Source organism: Anoplopoma fimbria, chromosome 24 (genome assembly GCF_027596085.1).
Source record: "Anoplopoma fimbria isolate UVic2021 breed Golden Eagle Sablefish chromosome 24, Afim_UVic_2022, whole genome shotgun sequence".
Lineage (NCBI taxonomy): Eukaryota > Metazoa > Chordata > Actinopteri > Perciformes > Anoplopomatidae > Anoplopoma > Anoplopoma fimbria.
The window spans coordinates 7,864,319-7,892,226 of record NC_072472.1 but is presented as its reverse complement, the minus strand read 5'-3'; the positions used below and the strand labels follow the sequence as shown (position 1 = coordinate 7,892,226).

Below are 27,908 nucleotides of genomic sequence, written 5' to 3'. Positions count from 1 at the left end.
CAGGCCATGGAGCCGTCTGGAAATTGGTTTTATGGCAATCTGCACACTCTCTCCTCAAGCATTCATGACGGAAACGTACAAAATCATTGATGCAATTCCAGCAGTATAGGAGAAGGCTACCAAAAGTTTAGAGAGTCCAAACTTTACTGTACAAAGAGGGAATAAGAAGTTTTGAGTTTATGAAGCACAGAGAGCATTTTCAACTGATTGGCTGATCTATGTAAGATGGGAGGGCTGGAAATAAAGGACAGTAAATGAGCAATGCAGGTCAGGGGACCGGTGCCTGAATTGTGTGCGAATATTGGTGGATGTTTAGGTTTTGTGATGGATTGGAGTTTTCTGATAAAAATGTCAATTTACTGGAGGTTTGCTATAAAAGCAATTATTCAACAAGTTCACATACATATGAGTGGACATTTTTTTTACTTTCTGAAATGCGCCAATTCTGCAATACAGATATTTATATCTAGAGTGTGTCTATTCCCAAAGATCTGTTTGAAGGACATTTGTTGCAACTTTTTATTTGGTTTTTAATCTGGATCTGGATCTGGATAGTAAAAAGCCTGTGTTCCCAAAGTGTACTGTTTGAAAGTGGTACTGTCCAAAAAAAGAAGCACAAAATGAGTACCTGCTCTCCTTCGGTGAATACCCTGTTTTGGAAACTCCAGGAGATGGTGGGTGTGGGGTCGCCCGAGGCCTCACAGGTCAGGGCGACCTGGTCGTCAAACTCTGAGGCGGTCTGGTTACTCAGGTAGGTAATCCTGGGTTGCACTAGAAACAAGATAAAAATGGCAAAAATGTTAGCAAACAATTGCCCATGTGGCCAGTTGATGAGTGTAAGTTGAATGAATTCTCTTTTTGGTCTCTTTTTGTCTCCACCAGTTCCTGAGGAACAAAAGACACTGTAGCTCTTCACATACTGGATGTTTGCCACCCTTTAAATCTAGTTGCTAACAACAATATCTGTTGCTTTATGCTGGGCAGGTGTTGTACACAAATTGATGAAACAGGGTTGATGGTTAGTGGAGTTGGTGAAACCGAAACAATAAGCTATCAGAGGCTAAAAAGCTCAGCAGAGCAGCTGCAGACTGAGCTGATAATTTGCTCCGGTTTTCAACATCATGGGTGACATCTTGCATATAATACATAGTAATTTGATGCAATGTTGAAAATATGTATGAATGCAGTTTTAAATAGCTATTACATATTGTTAGCATTACCGTAGTCAAGTATACAGACAGGCTTCATTAGAGTTGTGGTTTCATACCCCATTGACTGATGATAGAGCTGCAAGCACATGATTACATGAGGCTGGTGCAAATTTGCTCATGGAGAGAAGCTCTAGTGCGATATCTTTCTATGTCCTAAGGGGTGGCTTAATTAGTTTTCAATAGGGCACGCTTTTCACTGTACACTTCACGCTGTGTAACTCTGCACCAAGCCACTGGAACAGCTGTGGAGAAGTGCACAGTGAATGCCAATACATACAAAAGAAAAAGGCCATCGAGAGAGAAAGGAACCATAGCCTCTGTTATGCTTTTGTAAAAGAATGGAGTTATTCTCTTACCGAACACGTTCAGGCTGACTTCCTCGGTTTTTTCTCCCGCCTTGTTCTTGGCGATGCAAGTGTAATCTCCTTCATCCACTTTCTTGACATCTTTTATTACCAATTCCGAACCATCCTCGTTCAGGCTGTACTTATCACCGGTTTCAAGGACAACGTTGTTACTGTAGCAGAGGGAAGAAAGAGGAAAAAGACATGGCGGGGTTCATATCACAAGGGTTTTCCTACACGACTTCAGGGGATTTTGAATAACTTCCTTAACTCGCTGACAATGATCTGCTTGGGATTTTATCTCTGGAAGAAAGCAGTTGGTATACAACAAAGGCTTGGAGAACACAAAAGCCGCCCTGGAGAAACTTCTCCAATATTTCCACAGCTTTTCTTTGCCTCAGCTCTAATTTAGCCCTTTTATCTGTGTTTTTAAGCAGGGAATGCACCAATTTAATGATGATGCATGTTTCCTTCAGTTTCGAGAAAAACCCTCTTTCACTCTTGAGAAGCAGAAGTTTTCACTAGACCTTTCAATTTCCTGTTTGTGTAAGTATTTGTGTGCCTGGAGTAGCAGCCTTCCTGAGGCATTTTGCAGGAAGACAGTGAATGACAAACAACAAACAAGCTTCCTTCACACACACACCCCCCTTGCTTTTTTCACTGCTCCACCCATCTGTCCTCCCTCCAACCTCCCTTTCTGTCTCAACTCTGTTCTGGCCAGGAGCTTCATTCCCTTCAGCCTCAACACCCACATCACACCCCAGCTTTGCTCCATGGAAGACAGCTGTGAGCAGCATCTGGGTGTTCAATAGTCTTGTTCACTAACATTCCTGCAAAAAAAGCTTTATTCCTCGCACAGCGCTGTTGCTTGACACCAGTAAATGATGCACCTTGAATATGAATGTACATTGAGCTAACAGCTGTATGAAGGAAATTAATGTTGGTTATTTGTACCTGTCAGAGTTTGAGAGGTGATCAAGCATCGTTCATTCGTACTGAATGAAGGTACTTGAGATGTACTATGGCAGCTAAAGATAAATGCATGCTCGGAAAGTCATTACTGATCTCCTTGAAATACCTGGTTAGACAAAAGATGATGTTGGAATGTAGAGTGTTAACTGCTATTTGACAATATCATATACCTATTTAATCAGCATGTCACATCTTAAATGTATACTGCTCGTTCATTTTCAGGTTGTATTCACAGTTTCGGAAGATTAATTAGGCCATTCATTCAACCATCTCTGACAACAAAATATGTTTAATGATCCCATTTGAATTCATGAATTTATATAAAGTTAAAAATAAATACATTTGATAAATTACTCTTAAGGACTCGGATCGGCTGATTCATTATTGTCTTCAGATGAAATTGAATGCCATCGTACAACAAGACGAGTTGTTCAACTCAGGTTATTGAGATGTCTTATAGCCCCCAGTTAAAATATGGAAGATCAGACCTTAAGAAACATCCAGCATCAAATGAGAATGCAGCCATCACTGTAATCAGGGACGTTGTCGTTGTCGTCCCATCAAGGGTTTTAGATCCAATTTCTCTCCCACATCAAGTTGCTCTAAGCTTAATCTATATTCCTTTTTATTATTTTTCATTTTGTTTTGTATTATTTACTCATTTGGCTCTATTAGCCTTAGAAGTTCCATTTTAGATTTGTTTAAATCTCAACTGTATTTTTATGGATACGCCATGTTTAAACTAACAAGCAGCTGGTGCAACCAGGCGCAGATTCACCACATGGCTGTAGATGCTACATCACCGCTCTAACTAGATCAAAATGGAATGCAGTTTAAATAGTGTGTGGGAAGTAATAATACTCATCAAAGCCTTTTTGCACTTGTTACAGTGTAAGTGCATGTATCGTATCATCTCTCCCACACAAGTATTTGTAGGCAAGGCCACGCAAATTTCATTTATGCCCTATTTACCAACACTTTACATCATCATCTCCCTGAAATGAATCTTGTGCTTATGCATTTCAGCAAGGGCACAAACAGTTTGTCCAGAAAAGGCCAGAAGAGGCAGGCAGCATCACCAGCGAGCAAGGAAGTTTACAATTTCTGATATCTCAGACTTGATCAGAAGGCTTAATTTAAAAAAGTGGCGCATAAACTACCAGCCCGGTGGATTAGTGCTAAACCTGAGACATGCATTTGTGCTTCCAGTTGTTGTTGAAGAACCCATTCAAAGGGCTTGTTAAGAGCACAGACGGATATGCATATATTTGAATGAGCGCAATGAAAGCAACTATGTTTGGCAGTTTAAGGAACCACGTTGAAATCTCAATTTGATATGTTTTTGAATAGGCGGACTGGTGGGTGTTAAAAATCAGCCATTGTGTTATGTAAGTATGGTATGTAAGTTTCAGGAGAAGTAAAACAGGAGTGTTGATGTGTTCGTTCCGAGGGGCTTCCTTGAAATATTACTGAATTCAGTTCAAAGAGACTGACCTGACAACAAGTATCTTATTGATAATAACTAAGTAGTATCTTATTGATAATAACTTTTTTTTTGGTGAAATCTCAGATATATCCCTGATCCTAATAATCAAAACAGGCCAGGGGAATGACGTACTGTGCCCAGGTGACGGTGGGTTCAGGGAAGCCGTCTGCGTCGCAGGCCAGCAAAGCAGAGCTACCGATGTCTGCTGTAGCGTTCACATCTGACAGCCTGGTGCGGATGGTGGGGAGCACTGAAAAGAAGATGATGGAAATAGAAAAGTAATGAGGACATGCAGCAAATGTATGAACATTTTGAGGTGGTGTTCTGAAGATACATCTAGATATACACAACAGATTTCAACTAAAGGCATTAGTAGGTGAATAAATCCCTGTTTTGAGACTCATGGGGGTCCGAAACCCCTTTATCGACACTTGAGATGCCCTGAAAGCCTCAACAACAAATATTATTATTATTAATATATATATATGCGTCAACTGCATTGTAACTAAAATGTCTTTTAAAGCTAACTCGTCCAGCAGTTTCCATTAAGCAAACTGCACAACATTTATTCACAAATAATTATAAATATATGTGTTTGTGTAGATGTGTGAGTGGCCTCATTGTTAACAAAATTATCCTTGGTGATGTGTGTGCAAGCTTGTATAGCCTAGTTAATTGTGTTGGCTGGCATCCATGAAATACAGTTTATTGGGTGTTGAGTCTGTGTAAGACTTCGCAGACACTGTAGCTCTATAGGAGTGACCCCACTGGGTATTAAACAAACTTTTACAGGGAAGAAAATTGTATTTTGAAAAATAAATATAAAGACATTTATTTTTCTGTTTGTTTGGCATACATTGTAAAATGGTACACAATATCACCAGGGATGTGATCTAAAAGGGTTAAAAGTAATTTTTCATTTAAAAAAAAGAACATTCCCAGGATTTTTTAAGGGTCATCATTACTGTTACCTTTCTATGTTGAGCAACAACTCCTGCATGAGCAACAGGACAGGCAGGGAGCAGAAGGTGAAAGAGATGCAGGCAGTGCTTACCATTAACAACGACCTTGATCATCCTGAAGTCAATCTCTCCCCTGGCCATGATACGGGCCTCACAGTTGTACATGCCCTCATCGATCTTCTTGATGCCGCGGATCTGCAGGTGGCCATTTTCCACGATCCTGAATCGCACTAAAACAGGAACGGCAAAGAGAACAGTCATTTATCACCGAAGACTATGCGGATTATATTCACACAGCAAAAACAGTAAATGTACCAATGTGCCCAGTATTGATATATATACATTCTCGTACCATCTTGAAATAATACGTTGATCTTAATGGAAATCATGTATTTTCCCAACTAGAAGCCAGTTAAAGTTAACTTAACTGGAGTGGCGTCTGTATATGCCATAGCTTAAGGAAATCTGAGATGTAGGAGCAAGCCGTCAAGTGGCTTGCTGAAAGTGTGAAATTAAGTATGATTATATCCTTCAATCTTGAGAAATCTGACTATGTGCATCAACTCAAGTAAAAAGTTCAATAGGGGAATTTTAAAACTGAAATGCTTCACTGAAAAAGCTCGGAAGGGAAGTTGGAGTCAGATTAAAAAAAAGTCCCAATTATCCCTGTTAATCAAGTCAGTGGTTGGAAGAACACAGAGAGCCCTGCGTGACTCCCGGCTACACCAGACCTATTCCAGCAGTGTTTCACACCCATCATAGAGCCTGACCCAGACCCATCAAGTGTTGCACCTCTAATTAAACCAGCCATAAACACACACTACCAGTGTGAGCTGCCTTAACAAAAAACAGGTGTTTCTCACACGTTTCACCCGGTACATTATTAAAATCCAGGGTTTTCTGACCACATCTCATTTAAGAGCCTCAAGAGCTGAGTCATTTTTGTTGTTTGTTCTTCACGTGGCCCAATTTAGAGAACTAAAGTACTACGCAATTGGTGAGCAGCCAGTGTGTACTTTAAAACTCACTGGATTAAAAATTGTGGCTATTTAGGGTGTACTTGTCAAGCGTGGCTTTCACAGGCCAATTTATTCTTTCTTTGGGGATGGGAGCTTTAATGCCGCCAGTTCAATTTACCATGCTGGTAGGAGTATTTCAATTTCTCCTGGCTATCTAATAGAGAAGCCAACCGCGTGAACTAAAGAAAGACTGTATGCTATAAAATCACTTAATGCATATATTTAAATGTTGAGTGCTAGTAGGAATGTTGCTGTGGGAATGTGAACGTTTCCTCCACGTCACTTTTGAGATTTGTGCACTTTATTGCACAAACACTTGCAACTCCACTTGTGTCCCCATACTGGAGCTCTCTGCCAGTCATGGAGGATAACTAAGTACATTTACTTAAATAACTTAATACAATTATGAGGTAGGCCAACTTTACTTAAGTATTTCAATTTTATGTTACTTTTCACTTCTTAGCCACATCATTTCAGAGGCAAATACTCCTTTTTTTTTACTCCACTACATATATTTGACAGCTCAAGTTTACTATTTGACCAGCTTATGAAATTACACTGTTATATATTTAACTAACTAAAATATAAATTTGTTAAAATTAAATCCACCTCGACTAGCGACAACATAATAAGGGTAATAATAAGGGCAAATCCTGCATTATGAATACTTTTACTCCTGATTCCGTTTTCTGTTAACACTTTGAATGCAGGATTTTTACTTGTCGTGTACTATTTGAATATAATGGTGTTATGACTTTAGCTTATGTTAAATAAAAAACACATCTTCCACCATTGATTTTCACAATATTTTTGCATGTTTTCCGCTCCCTGTCTTCATGCACATGTAAATAAATTCAACGACCTCCATACATGAACTGAAGTTTAGTCGAACTATTTCAAGACATTCCATTTTTGAGGGTTTAGTGTGGTATTTAAACAGAAACATATGCTCTTCACTCGTGTTAAGTTGACACATATGACAATGCAGTTCTGATGGGAGGTTTAACAATGCAACATGTAGCGTATGGTTGGGTCAACTACTGTGAGGGATATTACATAAGCAGTTTTCAGTTTTCAGTGTTACAATTAGTGGTTTTTCCAGTGAAAAACACATTCCTTGACCAGACTCCAAGAATAAAGGCGGGCTAAGCACAACACTGTGGTGACTCCAGGCTCTCCAGCGGTCACCAAAGGAGGGGTTACTGTGAGGTTAAAATAGGCCAAGTCCAATTGTAAAAAAAAAAAGAATCTCCACCTCAGTCCTTACACAGCATAATGTAGTTTTAGTTGAACTCTCTTAGGTCAATGTTCTCTACTGCCTGAAGTTAGTCATTCAAAAAAACAAAACATCCTTGGCAATATTAACAGCAGTTTCATTAGATTCCAATGTTGAGTCATGACAGCAAAATGTTTAGAAACGAGCAGAATGTCCAAAGAAACTTCTCAATCCACTTCTCTGGAACCATTCACCTCTACAATGTCTATTTATTATGGTCAGTGTTTTGCCACAACATATACCTTGGTTCTGTTACACACTTCATAGCTCCAAAGCCTGTTTATTGGCGAAGCAACTGTTGTGTAGAACATAGGGCTCAACTGTGGGGAGGATGATTAGAATGCAGGAGTGGTTTGAGAAGTTTCTTTGGACGTGATGTTTTTGTTTTGACGCATTTTGGCACCGCTGTGACTGCGACTCACCATTGGAATACAAGATAAGGGCTGTTAATTACAGCTGATTACAGCTTCTGTCCACTGTCAGGGAGCAAACTGCAAACTCCTTTTGAGCCACAAGGCAGTGAGTATTTGACATTCTCAAACAAGATTTTAAGTGGAGTCTACCTTAAATAGTACAAGTTACAAGAATGAGCAAACTTGGCAATCCTACAATGAGGACAGGGCTACACAAACTTGTTACAAAACGTCTCTGCTCCTAAAACTTAATTTCCATTTCATCATGTGTTAAACAAATATGATTAAGTCAGGGGAAAACTGGTGAAAAACTTATACTAAGAAAATATAAATTACCTTTGTAATTTTAAAGTTGTTAAACTAGCTGATCTGCACAACTTGGTAGGTCTAGACTGCATTGTCTTTTATTGTTACAGACAGCAGTGGCAGACTGAAATGATGTTCGTTCCTCTCTTAGCTCTTCCCACTTCTCCCTTTTCTCTTCAGTTTTTCAGATAATTTCCATCTCCAGAGTACTTCTCCCTCTATTTGGGGGATTTAAAGTCCAATCTGCCCTCATACATCCATTCCTAGTGGCAATAAACACTTCATGCTTGGCCAAACAAATATAATTTCCATGTTCATGCATCATCTGTGAAGTCTAAAAACTTCCCCACTGAAAATGCACATATTTGTTCATAGATGAGGGGCAGCAGGAGAAGGAGATGAAGAAGACTGTTGCGAATTTATTGGGAAAATATGAATTGGCGGATAGCATTGGCAGGAAGGTGAGGTGACTGCTTGAGGAGTCGGGGGAATGAGATGGAACGGCAGGTTGGAGGTGAGAAAGTAGCTCAAGCATTGGAACATTTGTGTTTGAGCTGGCTCACCGTCTTTGGCAACCTGGATCCTGGAGCCCTTATGCTTCCAAATGATGGCTGATGGCGGCGAGCTGACCACATCGCAGATTATGTCAGCATCATCGCCTTCATTGAACTCCTGTGGGCTGGGAGCACTCTCGAAGGTGATCTTTTCTGTAGAGACGTGAGGAACAGACCGACACTTTAAAAGGTGAAGATTTCATTTGTCATATTTACATTGCTTTAGCAGTACAAGGAGGCACCTTATGGTTGGTTCTGCTTCTCTTATTACTGTTTGGTTGGTTTAGTTTTTATTTTATCGCAGATGTTGTACAAAGGTAGTCAAGTTAAAGACAGATAAAAGATCCCCAGTCCATGCACAGCCCCCTCAGTCATTTCAATGGGATAACTCTGCTTAATGCTGTATCTCTACTGTTGTAAGAGAGTAATAAAATCCTTCCTCGTAAGGTAACAAACTGCTGTTGGGCGTTTTTGAATCTGAAAAACTTAAAGCTAATGAATCTTTTACCAGGACCTCCTAGATTATATGTTATTGTCCTGGTTGAAACAACACTACCCCATACCCCGTTTCGGTTTGAAAATGAACTAATGAGTTAGTGTCAAAATAGGTAAAGGCTCAAGTAAAAGCTTAAATTTCTCAAGACATATCTGAGAAGAGCATTACAGAGACGTAATCATGAGTAATTTGGCTATTTAACCTGGAAGACTAAATTGTCTTGGATGACCAAGTGTAACTTCATCTGTTCATACATTTGGCTTGGATGCCAACAATACCGGGGTAACTAAATGTTACATGAAATTTCTTTAAAACATAGGTAGGCAGAGTACAGAAGTAGTCTCCTATAAATTCCATTTATATTGTACTAAACAGTTCTGCCAAAAAGGACCTTGTACTGGAAAAAATACACTGCCAGTGAATATAATCCATTGAACCTTTCTGTTAAGCAATTAGTAAAACACAGAGGTATTTTACAGGAGACAGAGTAAGGTTTACAGTAATTGCTATGTACTTGTACTGCACAGAGGTAGAAGGTTGTTCCCAGTCTTTTTTCTCCAATGTCAATGGTCTAACAAAATAAAAATAGTGTTCTAAATAAATCAAAAACAGATACTGCAGGAGGCATTATATTTCACAATGTATTGCTGCAAATTAGTATAAAAAAGATGGGACTTACGGAAGATCTTCACTTGGACCGTGGCCTGGGCTTCCTTGTCCAAGTTCTTTGCCACACACTTGTAGATACCGGCACTGTCCACAGTGGCATGGTATATGGTGAGGGTCGACATGGTTTCATCACCACGGTTCACAAAGATGTCTGGCCTGTTGGGGAGGATCTTCTCCCCGCTGGGGGCGTACCAGTCTATGTCTTTAGCATCTCCAACCACTGAAACACAAGATAGTAAATGAGAGAGAGGCAAGGAAGCAAGAAGTTCACAGCTGCAATATAAATAAAAACCTCAAATTAAAGTGGATATCTGTTTTGCAGTTTAACATTAATTAAGCCTCCTGCTTTGTTAGATATTTGGATTTGAACCTCCAACATTAATTGTATTGGATTTGGAGTGTATTATCAATACATATTAGAATTCGGTACTCTGTTACACTCCTAATGTATTACATCGTAGATGTAAACTAATTCAACAAGTTTAGGCAAGAAATTTTAATCTGAATCAAAATGAAAGGTGAAACAGTAATAGTCATTATAAGCTGATAAATTTAAGAATTCTTGGTGTGACGATGCCTTGGAAACAATATTGTGAAATCAAAACCTGTCTCATCTAGGACAGAGGATTATTCAGCAGCAGGCAGTTTTCGTTTCCCTGTAACATAATGTCAACACAAAGGGCTCTACATGCTTTGTGACATCCTTTTCAACAGGATGCTTGGATTTCAAGCTGAAGCCCACTCTTTCATAGAGCAATACAGAAAATAACATCTGTCAATGTCATCTGAAAACTGCACATATACATTCAACCATCTAAGACCTCTGTCTCATTATCTCTTCAGACTGCATCTCTCTCCCACCTCTTCTAAGTCCTCCTCCTACCTGACTGTGATCATAACATTTCTCTACCTACTCAGACAAGGCTGCTCAGTTCATTTATTATCTTGTCTTTTTGTCTGCACTGTCTCATCTTTTGTCTTGTATTTCTTTAACATGTAACTTCTAATCAGAGTACATTCACAACGTCACCAGTCCCATTATTCAAACTGACTGAGTGTAACACGTTTATCAGATGATCTAAATTAATACTGCCAGTATTGTTACATGAGGGGAAATCTGCAACAAGCCGTGTTAAATGAGGTATGTTTGAGATCACTCTTACCTTCGCAGAGGAAAAACTTGGACTCTCCCACACTGATCTCTCCTTGTGTTGGAGTAATTTGCACCTGGATGGCGGCTGGGTACAGAAAAGAAGACAAAGCAGAATATACATTGGTCTCTGGTTGCAGTGAGAGGAATGGTGACACGGGGGTAAAGCGCAATAAGGCAAGGCTCAAAATCAAATTGCTTTGCCTGCTCAAAAGAACAACCATTTATCAGGCATACCCTCTATGAATGGAACTCCGAGATGAAATGTCTATGCTCACTAGTGCAACATCTCCATGTGCAGATGGGTCATGAGTCTAGATTTGTCTACAATGACAATGTTAAACTGTCTGGTTGTTAGCAGGTTCGCTTGTCATTGATAAATTGTACATAGAAGGCATTGCTAACAGTGCAGTCAGTTTTAGATTTCTTGTATTTTCAGGCTTTTCTATATGTTATAAAGTGTCGACTGTTTGGTGTACTCTTAAATACTTTGCCAGGCTTTGGTCAACCGATTATATATCACCAACGTTAGCCCTCTTTTTAGCCTGTTAGTCCTGTAGGAAAACACAGCCAGTATGGAATTAGGGCAGTGGTTTAAAATATTGTGTACTAAGCACACTGCTTTGTAAAATAAAATGGTTTCATCTCATTTTATGAAAGCTATTTTTATTGTGGAATTAAAGTGGGAAGAGCTGAAATCCTGCTGATCTCTGAGGTTTTTACATTACATTACATTACAGTCATTTAGCAGACGCTTTTATCCAAAGCGACTTACAGTCAGTAGTATATTACATATCATTCACACACTGATGACAGGCTACCATGCAAGGTGCCACCATCAGACTCTAACTAACATTCATGCAACATCCAGTCCACACCGATGGCAAGCCTTCGGGAGCAACTTGGGGTTAAGTGTCTTGCCCAAGGACACATCGACTGCCGAAGCCGGGTATCGAACCACTGATCTGATTGGAGAACTACCTTGCTCTCCACTACACCACAGCCACCCCAGAATATTTTTCTATCTTTCAGAATATGTCTCATCCATATTCTACCAAAAAATGTAATACATTGGCATACAGTAAAAATGAAACTTTCTCTCCTTTTCTTATATTTACCCACACGTTCTTTTAATGGAGTCTTTTCCAACTTTCTAACTGAAATCATTGCTGTCCAAACATCTCTATCGTGATCAGTCCTCACTGTCAGTTTTCACCGCTGTCACTCGACTGGCCTTTCTGTCTGAAAATGTGTAGACTTTAACCCATGGCTCTCTCGTACTTGGGTAGAACTCGTGGAAAATGGAGCTATAAAAAGACATATTGAACACACGACAAGAAATATTTTTTTCCTTTTTTAATTCACCATTTATTCACCGTGCTGTCGTGCTGGATTTTTCAGTAATTAAAAGCCGCGAAAGCGACGCTGGTTTTGTTTTCACCTTGTGAGTCTCTGTGTTTGTCTTTTCGACAGATTTTGTCACTGCAGTACAGTCACAACCGTGCAAGGTGTGTAGTTGAGATTAAAACTAAGGCTGGGTTGTAAGATGGGTGTTTCTGTTTCTGTTCTACAGTAACATTCTATCTTTTCATTCTTAATTTCAGTTGTATAAAAAGCCTCTGCAGTGCCAGTTGACTGCACTCTATGTTCTTGTGATTCACCCCGAAAAAGCTATACCTTTTGCTACCAACACTTCCAAGGTGCAAGCTGGTAATTACTCTTGGTCCTGTGACCCTGTGACAATCAACGGTCTGACACCTGACAATGTGAAAAGAAGTCAAAGCATGCCGTCGGCACTTCATGACATAATTAAACTGGATGAGAAGAAGAAGGCTCAGTGCAGAAGGATAGCAAATGTGGCAAATTATATTGACAATAATTTAGTTCTCAAGAATTAGATAATTCAAATGTTATGCATTTGTAATAAGTATGGGGTAAGATGATCTTCAGTCCCTAGCAGCAATCTTTAGTATATTAGTAACACTATCTGAAGATTAATTCTTTCACTCAGTGTTTATGTTAGCCACCTGACTGAGTCATCCCAGGGTGTTCTCGTACTCCTTTACCCCATCCCTGCTTCTCCTGGCAGATGATTTAAAAAAGCATAATGCTGTAAATCAAAGAATATCCTCTTCCTCAGACTCTAATGCACTTCGTCTCCCAGCATCAGCTAAAGCTGCTGTGACGCAGAGAAACACCTGGTGTTTGTTCATTCCTGCTTCCTAACAAATTCAAATTCAAACCCTTGCATATTCAATGAGAAAGTGTCAAAATGCGTGATAATTTCCAAAGGCTTAATCAGGAAATCGTCGCTTGCACGTGTGCGTCAGAGTGACAGGACATGAGATGGGGTTTTTTTTTTCATATGTGACACGATTTAATTTAAGACTCTCTTCAGGGATGTGCAGCATAGCAATGAAACACAGACCGCGAAGCAGAAACACCACTGAATCGTGATCCGGAGCTTGAGAGAGAAACCCTGCTGAGCCTTCAGCGTGTCGCCACTTCAAACAAATGAGTGAGTCAGTCTCAGCCCAATTCTCACTGGGAAATTCATAGGAATGGTTTGCAAAGAGCCGCCATTCAAAGACAGGTAGCCAGCTATCATCACAGCACAGTAAGATGTTGGGTGTTTCATGAAGCGACAATTTTCATAGCCATAGAAGCGCATCCATGACTGAGAAGAGGCGGTCACAGCAGTGGCCTTTTTTTTGTTTGTTTCGCGTTTTCCTCCGCACACTTTGTATTGTGAATAGGCATCACCGTTATTCTGTGAAGCTGGACCTGGCTTATTCACAAACTGCATCATACATGTACACAATGTAGAGCAAACAAAAACAAAAACGAGCTCTTTGAGTTCAGCATGTCACCATGTTTTTTTGTACGCCAAATTGGACCGCTTATGGAAGATTCGGTTTTTCGCTCATGGATAATGGTTTCATCCTGTAAGTACACAGGCTAGTTAGCATCAAAGAGTTCTAAAGAAAAAATGGTCAAAACAACTTCACGACCAGTGCTTCTGAGAGAAGAAACAACTAAGACTGGCTGCTTGCCAGAACAAAAGCAGGCTTTAGTTAAGTAACATACATAAAAATGATGTTACTTTACCGGTCAAGGATAGTCCCAAATATTGATTTCAATTAACTGTTCAAGGTGAGAATAACATCTCCCCTGTATGGTTAAGTCAAAAAGTTGTACAAATATTGATTTGCTGCCACATAAATGAACTGGCCTTTGTCTCAGGTCACACAGGCTCTAGAAGCATGGAAAACCACTACCCACAGTATGTTTGCTTTTACGGGCTGGAGGTAGATACAAAGAAAACAACATATCCATTTTCTCCCCCTCATCCAGTAAGATCACAGATACCACGTTGCAAACCCACAGCCATGCCTTCTAAGACTAGGACAACTGGCCAGAAATCATCTGATCATATCTGCAATACTAAAGACAACAAAAAGGAGTTCAGGCAGTGTGGGAAAGATTGCTATTCCCAGAGACATTTCCTCGCTGTGTTGTCTCTAAACGGCCACTTGTGCAGTGTCTCCAGGATGAAGTGGTTGGTGAGTCTCATGCGTCAAGCAAAAGTTTGAGTTTGTGTCTCTGCTGAGAGCATATTGTGAGTATTAAAATCTAGGTGTAAAAACGGGAGAAGACGGCAGGTTTAGTTACTGTAGAAATCTGAAACAACACTTCCTCGACAACATTTTTTCTATTAAGATTTTTTTTTTTCCTGTACAGATAAAGCACGTTTTGGTTACATTTCAAATCCTGTTTGGATAACTCTTTTGTCAAAAGCATTCTCTCTTTAGACAGGGTTAATATATTATAATGGTCACATTCATATAAATTCAATTTGTGAATGATGGCATATTTTTTAATCATATTCAGTGTTCATTGTCCTATTTCCTATTAATGGACCTTATACATCAAAATAAATGTCAGTGAGTCATAAAACTTGTCATAACTTAATCCCTGCTGTATAGACCAAAAAATGATTTCAATATATGTATGACATTGCTTGGTGCTCACTCACAGACATACAATACAACACTATGAAGAATTAAATGGAGTATTATTTATTTATCTATGACCCCTAAAGACGGTGTTTATAATTTGCTTTAATAAAGTGACAAAGTGATAATGAGACTTGATGTCAATTGTAGACAAATGTAGAAATTGATTAGAGCTATCCATAATATGATAAAATGGAGATTCAACCTAATTTAATAGCTGGCAGTTTATGTAAATTGTATAAAATGTGTTTTAAAGATGCTAAAAGATGCAAATTAATACCAGTATTACCCTTTAGAGTTCACTGGAATAAAAATAAAAGAACTTACCTAAATTAACAATATATACCCAAAAGTAAACTAAGAAGCCCAGAAGCAAAGGAGATTTGGGTGAAGGAGGTGTAGATTAACAGAAGGGATGTGCCTGGCATAGTGAGGAGAGAGCTGGGATAAAGGATGAAGCTATCTGTGCCCCTACATATTCACTCATGACACCAATCTAATATCTCTCCACTAAGCCTGCCCTCCCTTTCAATCTTCTCTTAAGTCTCCAAAAGATTTAGAAACAACAATAGAGGGGTAGATTTTTTGGGGGCAGATCATTAAATCTGACCAGTTAGGACCATTCACCAAACTCCCAATTACAGTGATGGGACAACCATCAGCACAGTACTGGGTATCACTTTGTTAGATGAAAGCACTTAATGTTGGAAGGTCAGTAGTATACAGGTATGGCTCGTCTTAGCCAAGGGCTGGTGTTTTAAATGTGATATACTCACATATTAATTACTAATTGAAGAAAAACATTAGTAACATTTAGTAGTTTAGTAGTTTTAAAAGCAGTTTTAAGCCAAAAGTGTTGGAATATTCCTGGTTTCTTAAAAAACTACATATCCATACAAGAAAAACTGCATTGTCCATTACGTTAAGTGGGAAACATATTTTATTCTCATAAGTCTGCAAGACCAGTGTTTATGTCCCTTTGTTCCAAAAGTAACATGCTTTTTCAAACCAAATAATGATTCTTCACTTAACCAAACCAAATACTTTTGTTCCTCCCAAAAAAACTGATATAAATGTAGAAATGTTTATATCAAACGTATTTTGAGTTCAGAAACACATGTATCTGGAAATGTTGATTTGAAACATATTTTGTTTCAGAGGACGATAAGATAGCTGCACGGTGGTGTAGTGGTTACCACTGTCGCCTCACAGCAAGAGGGGCCTGGGTTCAATTCCCGGGCCAAACAACCTTCTGTGTGGAGTTTGCATGTTCTCCCTGTGTGTCAGCGTGGGTTCTCTCCGGGTTCTCCGGCTTCCTCCCACAGTCCAAAGACATGCAGCTTAGGTTAATTGATGACTCTAAATTGCCCGTAGGTGTGGATGTGAGTGTGAGTGGTTGTCTGTCTCTATATGTCTGCCCTGTGATAGGCTGGCGACCTGTCCAGGGTGAACCCTGCCTTCACCCATTGACAGCTGAGATCGGCTCCAGCACCCCCGCGACCCTTAACTGGATAAGCGGTTACGGAAGATGGATGGATGGATGGAGGACGATAAGATTTAACGTAGTCATGGTTTTAAGAAATGTGCAACGCCAACATTTATTCTGGTGACTCTGTTGTCTATTCAACATTATCAATAAACCAATGTGGATGAAGTGCGTGAAACCAAAAACAAGAAACACGTCTGGTACACTACTTTAGCTCTACTTTAGCTGGTGTGCTAATGCTGGACAATACTGTATAACTTGAATATTTCGGTTAGAAAAGATACTATGTAAAAGCCAGTCAGCGATGGAACACTAAAGTCAGTCACTGAGGTACGGACAACAATAAAAACAGCAATTTACTCGGCTCTTGACACACAGTCATGCTAACGAGCTAACTTGGACACAGTAGATCTATAGACACACTGTTGAACCCCCTGGGAAATTGGGGTTATCTGGTTCACACATTGTGCTTTAACTCATTCACTGAGGATTTTTGTCTGCACAGCAGCTTTGACTCTGACAAATGTTTGTATAAATAAAATTCCAATCTGCCTTTCTCTCCCTGTAGACTTCCAGTGCCATGTCCCTCATATTCCGAGCTTTTGAGAGGCGCACAACTGTAAAACCAGAGATGAAAGTTTCCAGCATCTTTTTTTTTTTTTTTTTTTAAGAAAAAAAAAAAAAGACAATTTGTTCTCTGAAACCATCCACAGAGGCAATTAGAGGCCACAGTAACCCTAGACACCAGGAGTTATTTCACTGAATACACATGGAAGATGGTATCCCACAGTGTTTACCTGCAGTTCCTCCTCACTGGTACTGTTTGCTCTGTAATATCCCCTTACAAACTCTGTCTTCTAAAAACTACATACATAACTCTTTTGCAACAGTGAATACCCCCTCCGAAATGATATGTCACCTTAATAATGCTTTTCATCAATGTAGTACTGAGCAAGGCAATAACCAGGATTATAGAATATATATTCTTATCCCCTCAGGTGGCCATCTTTATTTCCTCAAAACGTAAAGGAACACAATAAAAGACAATTTAAAAGACAAGTGTAACTGCCTTGTATTCATTAATTCACCACACACCTTTAAAATTATTATGAGAGAGAAAAATAAAAACAATGAAACTGCTAAACAGTTAATTAATTTTTTCATTCTTTTTGCCTCTAAAGTCTGAACTCAGTTTTCACAAGCATTCGGGGCAATGAGATGCAAATTAAATTACACTGGTATTATCCTTTAATAAAACAAGAGAGGTAGATGCTTTTATAATAGCGCAAGGAAGCTGCAAGCATTAATTAACTCACATACACATCCATACATAGGCACACACACACACACACGCACACTGTTTGCCTACTTAATAGCGCTTGCCAGCAGTTCGATTACACAAGTTATTAATTTGACAAAGTTAGGAAAGAAGTTAGATGGCAAAGCACATTCAAAACTACTTGTGGTGAGCTCAGAAGCAATATTAGAAACGGTGTCTTAATTCACTGATAATCCCTCCACACTTTGAAGCAAATATGCCTCTGAGGTTTTAATAACAATGACCAAAAGCACCGAGTGAAGATGTGAATGCTGGCATTCTGCGACGAGAGAATTATGGACTTTACAGCTTGGTACCCTAAAGAGGCTTTTAGCATCTTAACAGCAGGGTTCTTTAATTCCAAATTATGTAACACCAAAAATATTTATACAGGCCACTTGTCGATCATTACTTCTTTTAAGGGATTTTGAAAAGCGAACTGACAAGAAGTGTTCTACCCTGCTGGGGACAACCTGAAGTTTGATGCAGCTTCATTCCTGTCTTGTATTGGGAGGTTTGCATGCCTAATTGGAGCCTGGCAGACGGTGGTGACTGGCTCCATTACAAGGAGGCTACAACAGTCAGCTGTTGGTGCTTAACATGCAAGTCATGTCGGAGCAAGCACACAGTATGCAGGGGCAGACGGCACTGCGTAGAGCCACACTGGGATGCATACATCCCTAGCACGTACGCTTAGAATGCAACGATCTGCGGATTTACTGTACAGCAATCTTTTCTCCGCTGTGCACAGCATGTGAATTAGATTGTTGTGTGCTATTACTTGTGAATCTCTGTATTATAAAAAAAAATGTCAGGGCGTCAGCAATGACGACAAAGACCTGAGCGAGATCACTAGCATGAACTAAAATGTTAAACTCTCAAAGCTTTCCAAAGGCAAATCCATTATTTTCCAAATCTTAATTTTCTCTTATATCTCTCACAAAATTGGATAGGTTCCTCCTTAACTGCCCACAGGCAGTAAGGGGGGACTAATATATTCATGAGATATAATGAGACAATTTTGATCCTTGAAATTGATGCTTTTTTCATTTAATGTGCATGTTATGGAGCATTTTTGCAATTATTTGACAGTTGGAAAGGAAGACAAGTGGGGAAATTTTGGGATAGACAGAGTGCAAACAGACAGATACTGTACATGACATGTGACAGAGTTCCAAAACTGGAGAGTTATTATGTTCGGAACCCTTTCTCAAATAAGTGCTGCAGAAGTATTTGGTTGTCTTTAAGATCTGCAAGCTCGCAATCTCATGCACATGCATAGACGCGTTTGGCATAACTAAATAGCATGATTTAACATTGTTGAGAGAACTCTGGTTTTGATCAGAGAGGGAATAATATGTTTCTCAAGCTGAACTGAGCAGTGAGATAGACCCATCCCTGAAACCAGGTGAAGTCAGATGTATAAATGGAATCCAGAGGGACTTTCTCAAGAATCCACCTCACATGACCTGTAATGTGGGGACGATTATGAACAGCTTGGAGTTAGGGTGGATCATAGCGGTATCTCTAAGTGTTTGAATCCTCATTATCACAAATTCAAGAAAAAAACATCAAAGACTTCAGATAATTTGCGATAAAACTGATTATTCGCATCTAATGTACGAGATCTTTTTTGGAGTCGTGACTCTCTCTCATTTACAGTGCCCTCATTTTAAAACCTGAAACAGCATTCAAGCAAATTCCTTTACCATTTAAATGGCTTAAAAGCTTTTGCATTCAATTTAGCATGTTTTGTGCTAGGTGTAGGTACAAACTGTCCTCTGATGTTTTTCTATGCTGCTGTAAGCCTGCAAATTTCCCCGCTGCGGGACTAATAAAGGATTATCTTATTTTATCTTATCTTATCTGAGCTAAAGTGAGCCATAGATTTGGCGAGGCTAACGTCATAGAGCTGATAGGTCTTATAGGGAATACAAAAAAATACTGCTTCATACGTCAATTGGCTTGACGCAAAGTCTTTTGACTAAATAGAGTTTAAAAGAAAATTGTCAATCGTCAACCAAGTGTCAGGCTTGACCTCACCTGAACACATCAAGCCCCTCTGCAAAGCCTTCCACCTCAAAGCTATGTCAAACAAGTCTTGTATTGCCTGATACCACATACAGAAGAATGTATCAATGGACTTGACACACAAACAGAAAAGCTCACCCACTAACCCTTCTCTAACCAATGCAAACTTGAAGAAACTTCTCCAAACAAACTTCAAAAGGATTTCTGGCAGGCATGTCCAAAACATCAAGTACATCATTTACAGCACTGCACGGACATCAACATATAACTACCATCATGTATTCTTTATACTGGCTCCCTATTCGCACTACAGCTTCTTTCTGAACCCTTTCTCTCACATGCCAATAGATTAAAATGCTTCCAGCAATTTGATAGCCTCAGAGGAGAGCTGTTGCAACCATCGTTGTCAATGGAAACACAACAAACATGCTAACTCATTTTTGCTCTACTCTGGGTGGCATTACATGTAAATATGTTTAATGAACTAATGTTTTTTTGTTTTGTTTTCTTCAAGGATATAATACATGTTTTTAATATTTTTATCTCATCTTATAATTTTTTTAAAAGTGAAGTTTGGTCAAAGTTTATAATTGACGTCTTTGCTAAGCCCCGCCCATAGAACGACCTCTGTCCAATCCTCAGTTAGCAACCCTAACTAAGCGCAGGAGGTCTGTCAAGCCTAAGCTGTGTTTATGTACCCGTCAAGTCCGACGGTAGAAATCCCCTCCACCGTATAAAACAAGCACGTTATGGCCATGAGGTCATACATAGGTTTCTGAAGAGCTGAAGTGAAGATCAAAAAGGGCAGCTCTAGCCATCGCCATCTTGGCTTGTGTCGACGCAAATTAGTGTCAAAAAACGGGCAAAGAGATGGAGCGTGGATGGAGAAACGTGCCCAACTAGCTTGAGGCTAAAATTGAAAAGTTTCCGTTCCACCTGATATGGATGCACACTCACGCATTGGCCAACAGGATGCCCTCTACACCATTAACCGCACAGCAAGCCATATTATTTGACCAATATTTGCATGAAACATTCTCAAAAGGCAACAACACCACAAACACGAACGTGCGGTTTGGTTCATCGACTCTTATAAGCTAAGGTGACACCTAGCAGACAGCTAGCAGCTGTGAATGCACCCATCTGTCACTTGAAGTGGCCACACCCTAATTATGCATAACTTTGATGCCTTAATATAATTTAAACAAGTTAACAAAAAACTAAATCAACCCCGTACAGTTGTTATGAACGAGGATATTAGCTATAGAGACCAAAAGGGCATTTTGTACCTAGCTGTCAACATTCTTTGAACTGCAGTTTTTGATCACTCAAATGTTGGCTTAATTTTTAAGCCTCAGTGATCGCCGCTTGATATCCTCAAAATTTAGATTAGAGTGTTGTGTATTTTGCCTTCCCAAAGCCAAAAAGGAAAGAGGAGAGATGTCGGATATGGATTAAACAGTGTTGAAGACCTAACTCACAGCTGATTCCGTTAAAGATCAACAAACACTACTTTGTTTGTTCCAAGTAAAGATGCTTTTGGCTAGATCGGCCAAGGAGATGTTTGCCTTCTCTCCAATATAATGGGATTATATGGCACTTGGCTTGTGGTGCTCAAAGCTCCGAAAAAATACATTTGAAAAACTCATCGGCAATGTCTCTTTCCAGAAAACATGACCTGGTTTTTTTTTTCTTTTTTGGGGCAATTTATTTGCAGGTGAACAGTGAATAGCTTTTAGCCTCCTAACAAAAACTAACTTTGAGAGCCATTTGTTTCCAATTTGTGTTTTAAAGATAAATTAGCCTTTCAGGAGTGCTTTCAAAACTGTATCTACCACTTATCATTAACCTGCTGTACTTTGAGACACTGCACAAAGCACTAAACAGCCGTTTCCATGTGCTGTGTGTGGGTGTAAGGCCTTAATCAAATTGACATGGACGTGTCAGCCACTAAGCTCCTTCTCTTCACATCTTTCAGTCATTCACCACCACAGCTTTGTCAGGATTACGGTTGTTGCCATCATTCCCCCAACCCGCCACCACTTCAGCTGTCATCCAAGCGCATTACAAGTGGAGAGGAGTGAATCCAGAAGAAGACAAATGTGTGCTGAGGGAATAAACAGTTTTACGTGCTTTTAGTTCACTAACTTTGAGACGAACTATCGTTTGACAGGGTCTACTTCGTAAAGCGTCATATTTAGCGTCCAAATAAAAAACTCCTTCACACATTTTCAATAGCTGCTGCTCTTCTGCCATTATTAATATTTGGATATTTAACACAGGCCAAACAATGAAAGGTCCCTTTTTGTCCCCGACTACTTTGAGCCTCCTGACAGCAACTAATTAGTCAATCTGGAGAGAATGCTAAAAGAAGGCTCAAAGGCTGAAAAGGGCAACAGAAGAGAAGAAAAAAAAGAAAAAACACCTACAAGAAGAAATCTGGCTGTGAATAAATTATGTGTGGAACCAGTCAGTGTAAAGGGCGAAATGACTAAAGATTATAAAACACAAGGCAAAGATCTAAAGCGCTGCCAGCAGTCCATAAAGCTGCAGCTCGAGAGCAAGACAGTGCTCAGAAAAATCCGTGGCACTCTGCCAAGTACATTAAGCGAAATTGTGTGTACAAAGTTGAGATTTTATCTTGATGTTGGAACAACAGGAAAGCTTTTAGGGTATCCAGAAATGAAGGTGGTTAATTGGGGTCAAATTTGAAACATAATGGTATATAAGTGAACATTTTGACTGTTGTTAGATGAAAAAAAGGGCTGAGGTTCACTGTTATATTAGGGATCATCTTCTAAGGACCAAGAATAACCACATAAAATGTCATGGAAATTCGTCGTCTCAAAATGTTGGTTTGATGGAAAAGTTGCTAGTTTTTGCTCGTAGAAAGGGGGGTCACATATATTAGGAATCATCCTGTGGGAACCAAGAAAAATCTTATATAATTCCATTATAATCTTGCTTTTCTTTTTGTTGAGTGCCTTGCTCTGGACCAAAATGTTGGACAGCCACACAAACAAGGCATTTGCTTGATTAAGTTGTTTAGCTACCAGTGCAAAAAGCAAGTTATTGTTGTAACCCGGACGATTAGCTGTTGATGATTACCCTATTGGGAACATTCAAGACACTGTTAAAAAATTAACTCTGCAAGGCATTGATTTATTTCTTCTCTTTTACAAACCCACCTCATTGCACTTCCCAGCTAAAGCAGATCATAAAAAGTATTGTCTGAGTAATTTTAAGCAGGTCTGACCTAAAAATGCCTTAGCTTCTAGCAATTAACTTCCTGCGGGGCCTGTCTGTCACAAGGTCAAATCCCCTGGTACATTATAATTAACAGCAATACAACTGAGGCCAAGCTATAATTTGGAGAATGAATGAATGAAAATGTAATATGCTATAGATAAATGGACGACTGAGATTTTCTTAGCCAAAACAATGATCACATTGGCATTATAAATAAATTACAACAAAATGTGTTCTTTAAAGTGATATTTCTGCATGCATGTATTTGTTTTGTCTGCACTTACAGATTACAGCTATTGACCCTCTAAAACTAATGCAATTTATCCAAAGATATGTATGCAGAAAGTCCGCATGAGTATTAGGGTTAGGGTTAAATAAATAAAAAGTGAGTGAATTAACTCAACTCAGCTATGACACAAATAAAACCAAATTTGGCGACTGCTGGCTACTCACTATGTCTTCTTTCACACTACAGAAAAAAAACGTCCAGATGCTTTAGACATTTTTGTAAAGCAAAGTGTTGGAGATATCCCTCACAAAAACCAAAAAAATGGTTAACGGGACACAATCTTTTCAAGAAGCCATTTCTTAAGACCAAACTGGATAGAAATAACCCGATTAGAGTAAAAGCACTTTAACTGAAACTTCAAGTACAGCAGAGTGCTGTTGAAGTAAGAAACACTTAATGCTGTTGTGAAATGGGTCCTTGAAATGGGTCAGAGCAACAGCAAATGAACAAGTGTTATAGGATAACAGCAGCATATTTTCACCTTTTCTTTCTGATGGCTATCATGCCTGTGAAAAGTCTAACCCCAACACTCTTAAAGTTAGTCATTGATTGACTATAGCTTCTTTTAATCATTTAATGTTAAAATACCTAAGATTTCACCATTGGTTTACCTGAGGGTACAGTTGGTTACAGAAAATGTGTTTTAATAATACAGGTCCCAAGTCCACTAGTTATATTCTGTGCAGAAGAGGAGGACTCCACTAGTAGTATTGATACAGCCACTTGGCACCTACCAAGTGGCTGTATTTGTTGAGTTGGGAGTGAGAACAGGTTGTTTTTTTGGAAACTTGTAGCATTAAATGTGACCAACATTAGTGGATTCTTTCTTTTTCTCTTTTGCCCAAAACTCATATTCCTGAGATTTGGACTTCCAAGAAGCAAACTCAAGTTTATATGTACAATTCACAGTTAAATTGAGACATATCTAGTGAGGCACTGACTGAGAGTCTCCATTACCCTTTCCCATCGAAGTTTTGTTTTGGTTCATGTATTCCTCAAGTATCTTTCATGTATTCTCTTTGTATGCTCAAAGGACATTCGGAGTGAAATTGCCAGTCTGCACCCCAATTAACTAATGAGGCCGAAGGGGCTAAACCGCTGCCCCCATCCTCTTTTCTTTGTTTGACCCTGAGGTGGCCCTGCATCTCACAGACCTGATAATCACTGCATAGCTTCAGAACACTCCCTAGCATACTAATGGTTAAGAAAATAATAAACCACAGCAGCAGTCAGTTTAGATCATCTCAACAAAGGTCTTGTTCCTTTTACAGAGATCTTTCTACAAGGATATTTCTATACCTTGGAGGAAACACCATCGGTATGTGCATCTGATATTTCATCCCTTCTGATTACATTCTATTTAGCTTTTAACTAATCATTTTCCTTGCTTTGCTTACAGTTGATCTGCTGTTTACACCAATGGAGGAACTTAAACCAATCCAGTGCATAGGCGATAGTACTGTATGTGAAGCCTTTTGCTTTTATCTGCTATTCTGTAAGCTTTTTCCACTGCAGAGGGCTCCATGGTTGTGCTCTTTACACAAGGTTTTAGCCTTGGATACAAGGTTCCAGCCCTGCAAAAGCCAGGCTGGGCTTTTTGATGCATTCCCATATTATAGTGTAATCATTTCCATTCATTGTTTAAGTCATATGCTTAGCAGTTCAAACAAACAGACCCCAACCGAAGATTATGCAAAGATGCAGGTGTCACATACATGGCTCCATCATGTCGGTTGATAGTGTGTCCCCTGAAGGTCTTGGGCTGCAGGACAGTTGGCGGCTTTACCCAGGTTATAATACAGCCTTGCTCATAACTAAAAGACTGGTCAATATTATGGATCTACTATTACCATGGAGCTTCTATTACATTGGATTGTGATGGGAATTCCTTAAAGCTGCATACATTGGTTTCTTTACTGTTGAGGGCAGAAAAGCCTCTTGAGGAGAAACATTAAACAGAATTATACTAAGTTGTATGTCCATCTGACCAATATTTACACTCTGTTTTAGCTATCTAAAAGAGTGTTATATCTCCTGAGGTGAACTGCAGACCTACAGTTGGTGTCTCTGTAATATATAACATATCAAATAGTGGAGCTGTAATAGCATAACATTCTATATGATAACCTTTGTGTCTTCCATACAATAGGTGATACATGATGATCCAAACAGATTTCATTTAAAACTCTTGACTGTCTCACATAATGCTTTCCTGAAGTGTCTGAGGAGCTGCAGTTGTGTTATCCTTCATGGGCCAGCAGCCTCATCTGAATTGTTGACAGTGGCCAAATGACCCAGAGAGGCATTTTTGGCAGCGAGTGGTTTAGATAAACTTCCTGAAATGGAGTCAGTCAGGGCTTTGCCTCCAATCACCTCAGTGAGCCCCATCGCTCCAGGGTCGATTGGTTATCGCCATCTACTTTTTCAAAATACCATTACGCAGTTGCACATCACACTTGTGCAAACGCACAAGAAGTGGACGGATGAACTACAAATCTGGATTCAATTTTGAACAGCAATCTTTAAACTCGATATGGGCGATATGAGATTATGAAAGCCATTCAAGTGGATCTGTTATAAAAAATAAAATGGAGAATCCAAGAGTTTGGTTTCTAAGAGAAATGTTAATGCAAATATCAGCTGGACTTAAATGAACCTCGGAATTACCAAGGTAGTGACCTGTACAGAACCTAACCAAATCAACAAAATGTATTCTGTCCCTCTGCCAGAGGAGGACAGCATCTGCCACAGATCATGAAAGGTGGAAGCGTAGAAAATGTATCTATATGATCTTGTGTCTTTCAGAGAGTGGGAGCTGACCTGGAGTCTATTAGATCTTTTACTATTACCATCCACACATTAAGTGACTTCTGTTATTAAGGTCATCCCTTTTGGGGTGATGATTTTTTCTTTTCAATTATCTATGTTTGCTGCCTGATAATGGACCATGTGGGGCAAGAGACATTTGTGCAGGGCTATAATTAGGTCAGTATTAATGGTGCCGTATTGCGGAGAAACACAGGAACAGATGTCAACAAAATAAAAATGGTAAAGTTGCTTTGTGTAAAAGCTTGACTCTCATTGATAACAATGCAGATTTGGACATATCCTACAAAAGTGTTGGTATCTTACTTAAAGTAACTACCGTTCCTTGTGGGCAAAAGCAGTAGTGTTTCTCAGCTCCAGAATCCATTTTACTTATTTTACTGTTGTAGGGTCTTATTTTCTATCTCTTTTATATCTCCTAGCCAGCAATACGGCCTAGGTCTCCATCAGCAGGGTGTCGGTGTTGGCTCCCAGCAAGGAATGGTGGAGGAGCGAGGTGAAGCTCTGCTCTTGGCCTGAGGAGGAGCTGCTTCTGCTGGACGCAGAGCTCTCCAACTCCTGCCAGAGTTCTGAATGCAGGCCGAAGGTGGTAGGGAAGCTGGATCTGGGTCTGTTCTTGGTGTGCTGGAGTCTGAGTTGAAGGAGTTTCTGGTGAATCTGCATCATTATGTCTGACTTTGCCAGATTTGGACCAATGGAACCGATGACAGGCATTAAGAATAACTATATAGAATGGCCCATCTTTTCGCTGATCGTTTGCTGATATCATTCATATGAAGGCATCAGTATTAACTTGAGAGCGTTTCAAAAGCAGTTAAAAATTAATTGCAGTAACTTTAATGTCCTAGTTTAGTTTAAAACCTAATTTCTGATTTGTTCATCCATTTCAATAGATCTGGCATTGTGTTCATGTCTGTTGTTTCCCCAGTTGGAGAAATAATCCACAAAGTTTAGTAGATAGGATTAACATCATCTTCCCGCAAACCTTTACAATTCGTTTAAAGTTGAATTAGAAAACAACTCCTAAATTGAAGTACTCCTTCTAGCGTATTGATAGAAGCCGTAGCTGATGTAAGCAATGTCTGTGTTGACTGAATATGTCGGCGGGACAGATACACCACTTGGCAAGCGTGGAAATCTGATCTGTTTCACTTTATGACACAAAGTTCATGTAAAACAGTAAATATAAGAATGCAGGTAGGCCATTACAGCTGTTATCCCTGTCCTTAATCTTTAAAACAAACACATTCCTACAGGAGGAGGAAAGCAAGTAGCAATGTTTTTTTCTTTGCAACTGGAAGCAATGTAGTTCATAGGAAGTGATCTTAATTTAGAAATACACTGGCAATTTCAGTGAGAAATAGTCTCAGCCATATTCTAATTTGTTAACGGTAATTATTCAGTGGTATTGCAATTAATCTGACAGTGATATATGGGTGTTGAAATATGCTAAACATTGCACCTTTAAAGCAAACTTGGAGCGAGTAGTATATGTGTATATTGATAGATTTTAACCTGTGGTTGAGAAGGGGCGGATAAGATTTGGTGTTTGTCCAGGACACAGGCACCCTCAGCCTGCAGTTTATAGCACGCTGAATCAAACTGAGCCAGCGGTAAGGATTGGATATAGCAGAATCCATGAACAGAGGCTAACCTTAAATCCAATTGAATCTTTTGCAATGGCTTTTCAGCCTCTGGCCAGTTCTGTGCTTATTCCTCACACCATCCCTCACAGGACCAGAGACACTCCCTTCCCTCGGTAAGAACTTTCAGTATCACCGCCGTTAACGCATACCAAAGAAACGCACAGTTCACATAGCAGTGGATGATTTAAT

General features: G+C 39.5%; 1 protein-coding gene across 1 annotated transcript in view; it reads right to left on the bottom strand.

The window, feature by feature from the left end:
* Nucleotides 1–27,908, bottom strand: part of ncam1a (neural cell adhesion molecule 1a) — a 242,290-nt gene that overhangs the window by 68,402 nt on the left and 145,980 nt on the right. The window contains exons 2-8 of the mRNA XM_054626545.1: nt 10,872–10,946; nt 9,719–9,928; nt 8,553–8,696; nt 5,068–5,205; nt 4,146–4,263; nt 1,568–1,728; nt 629–771 (exon numbers count right to left, since the gene is read on the bottom strand). Of these exons, the coding sequence (XP_054482520.1) occupies nt 629–771; nt 1,568–1,728; nt 4,146–4,263; nt 5,068–5,205; nt 8,553–8,696; nt 9,719–9,928; nt 10,872–10,946 (989 nt within the window). The remainder of the gene's footprint in view (nt 1–628; nt 772–1,567; nt 1,729–4,145; nt 4,264–5,067; nt 5,206–8,552; nt 8,697–9,718; nt 9,929–10,871; nt 10,947–27,908) is intronic.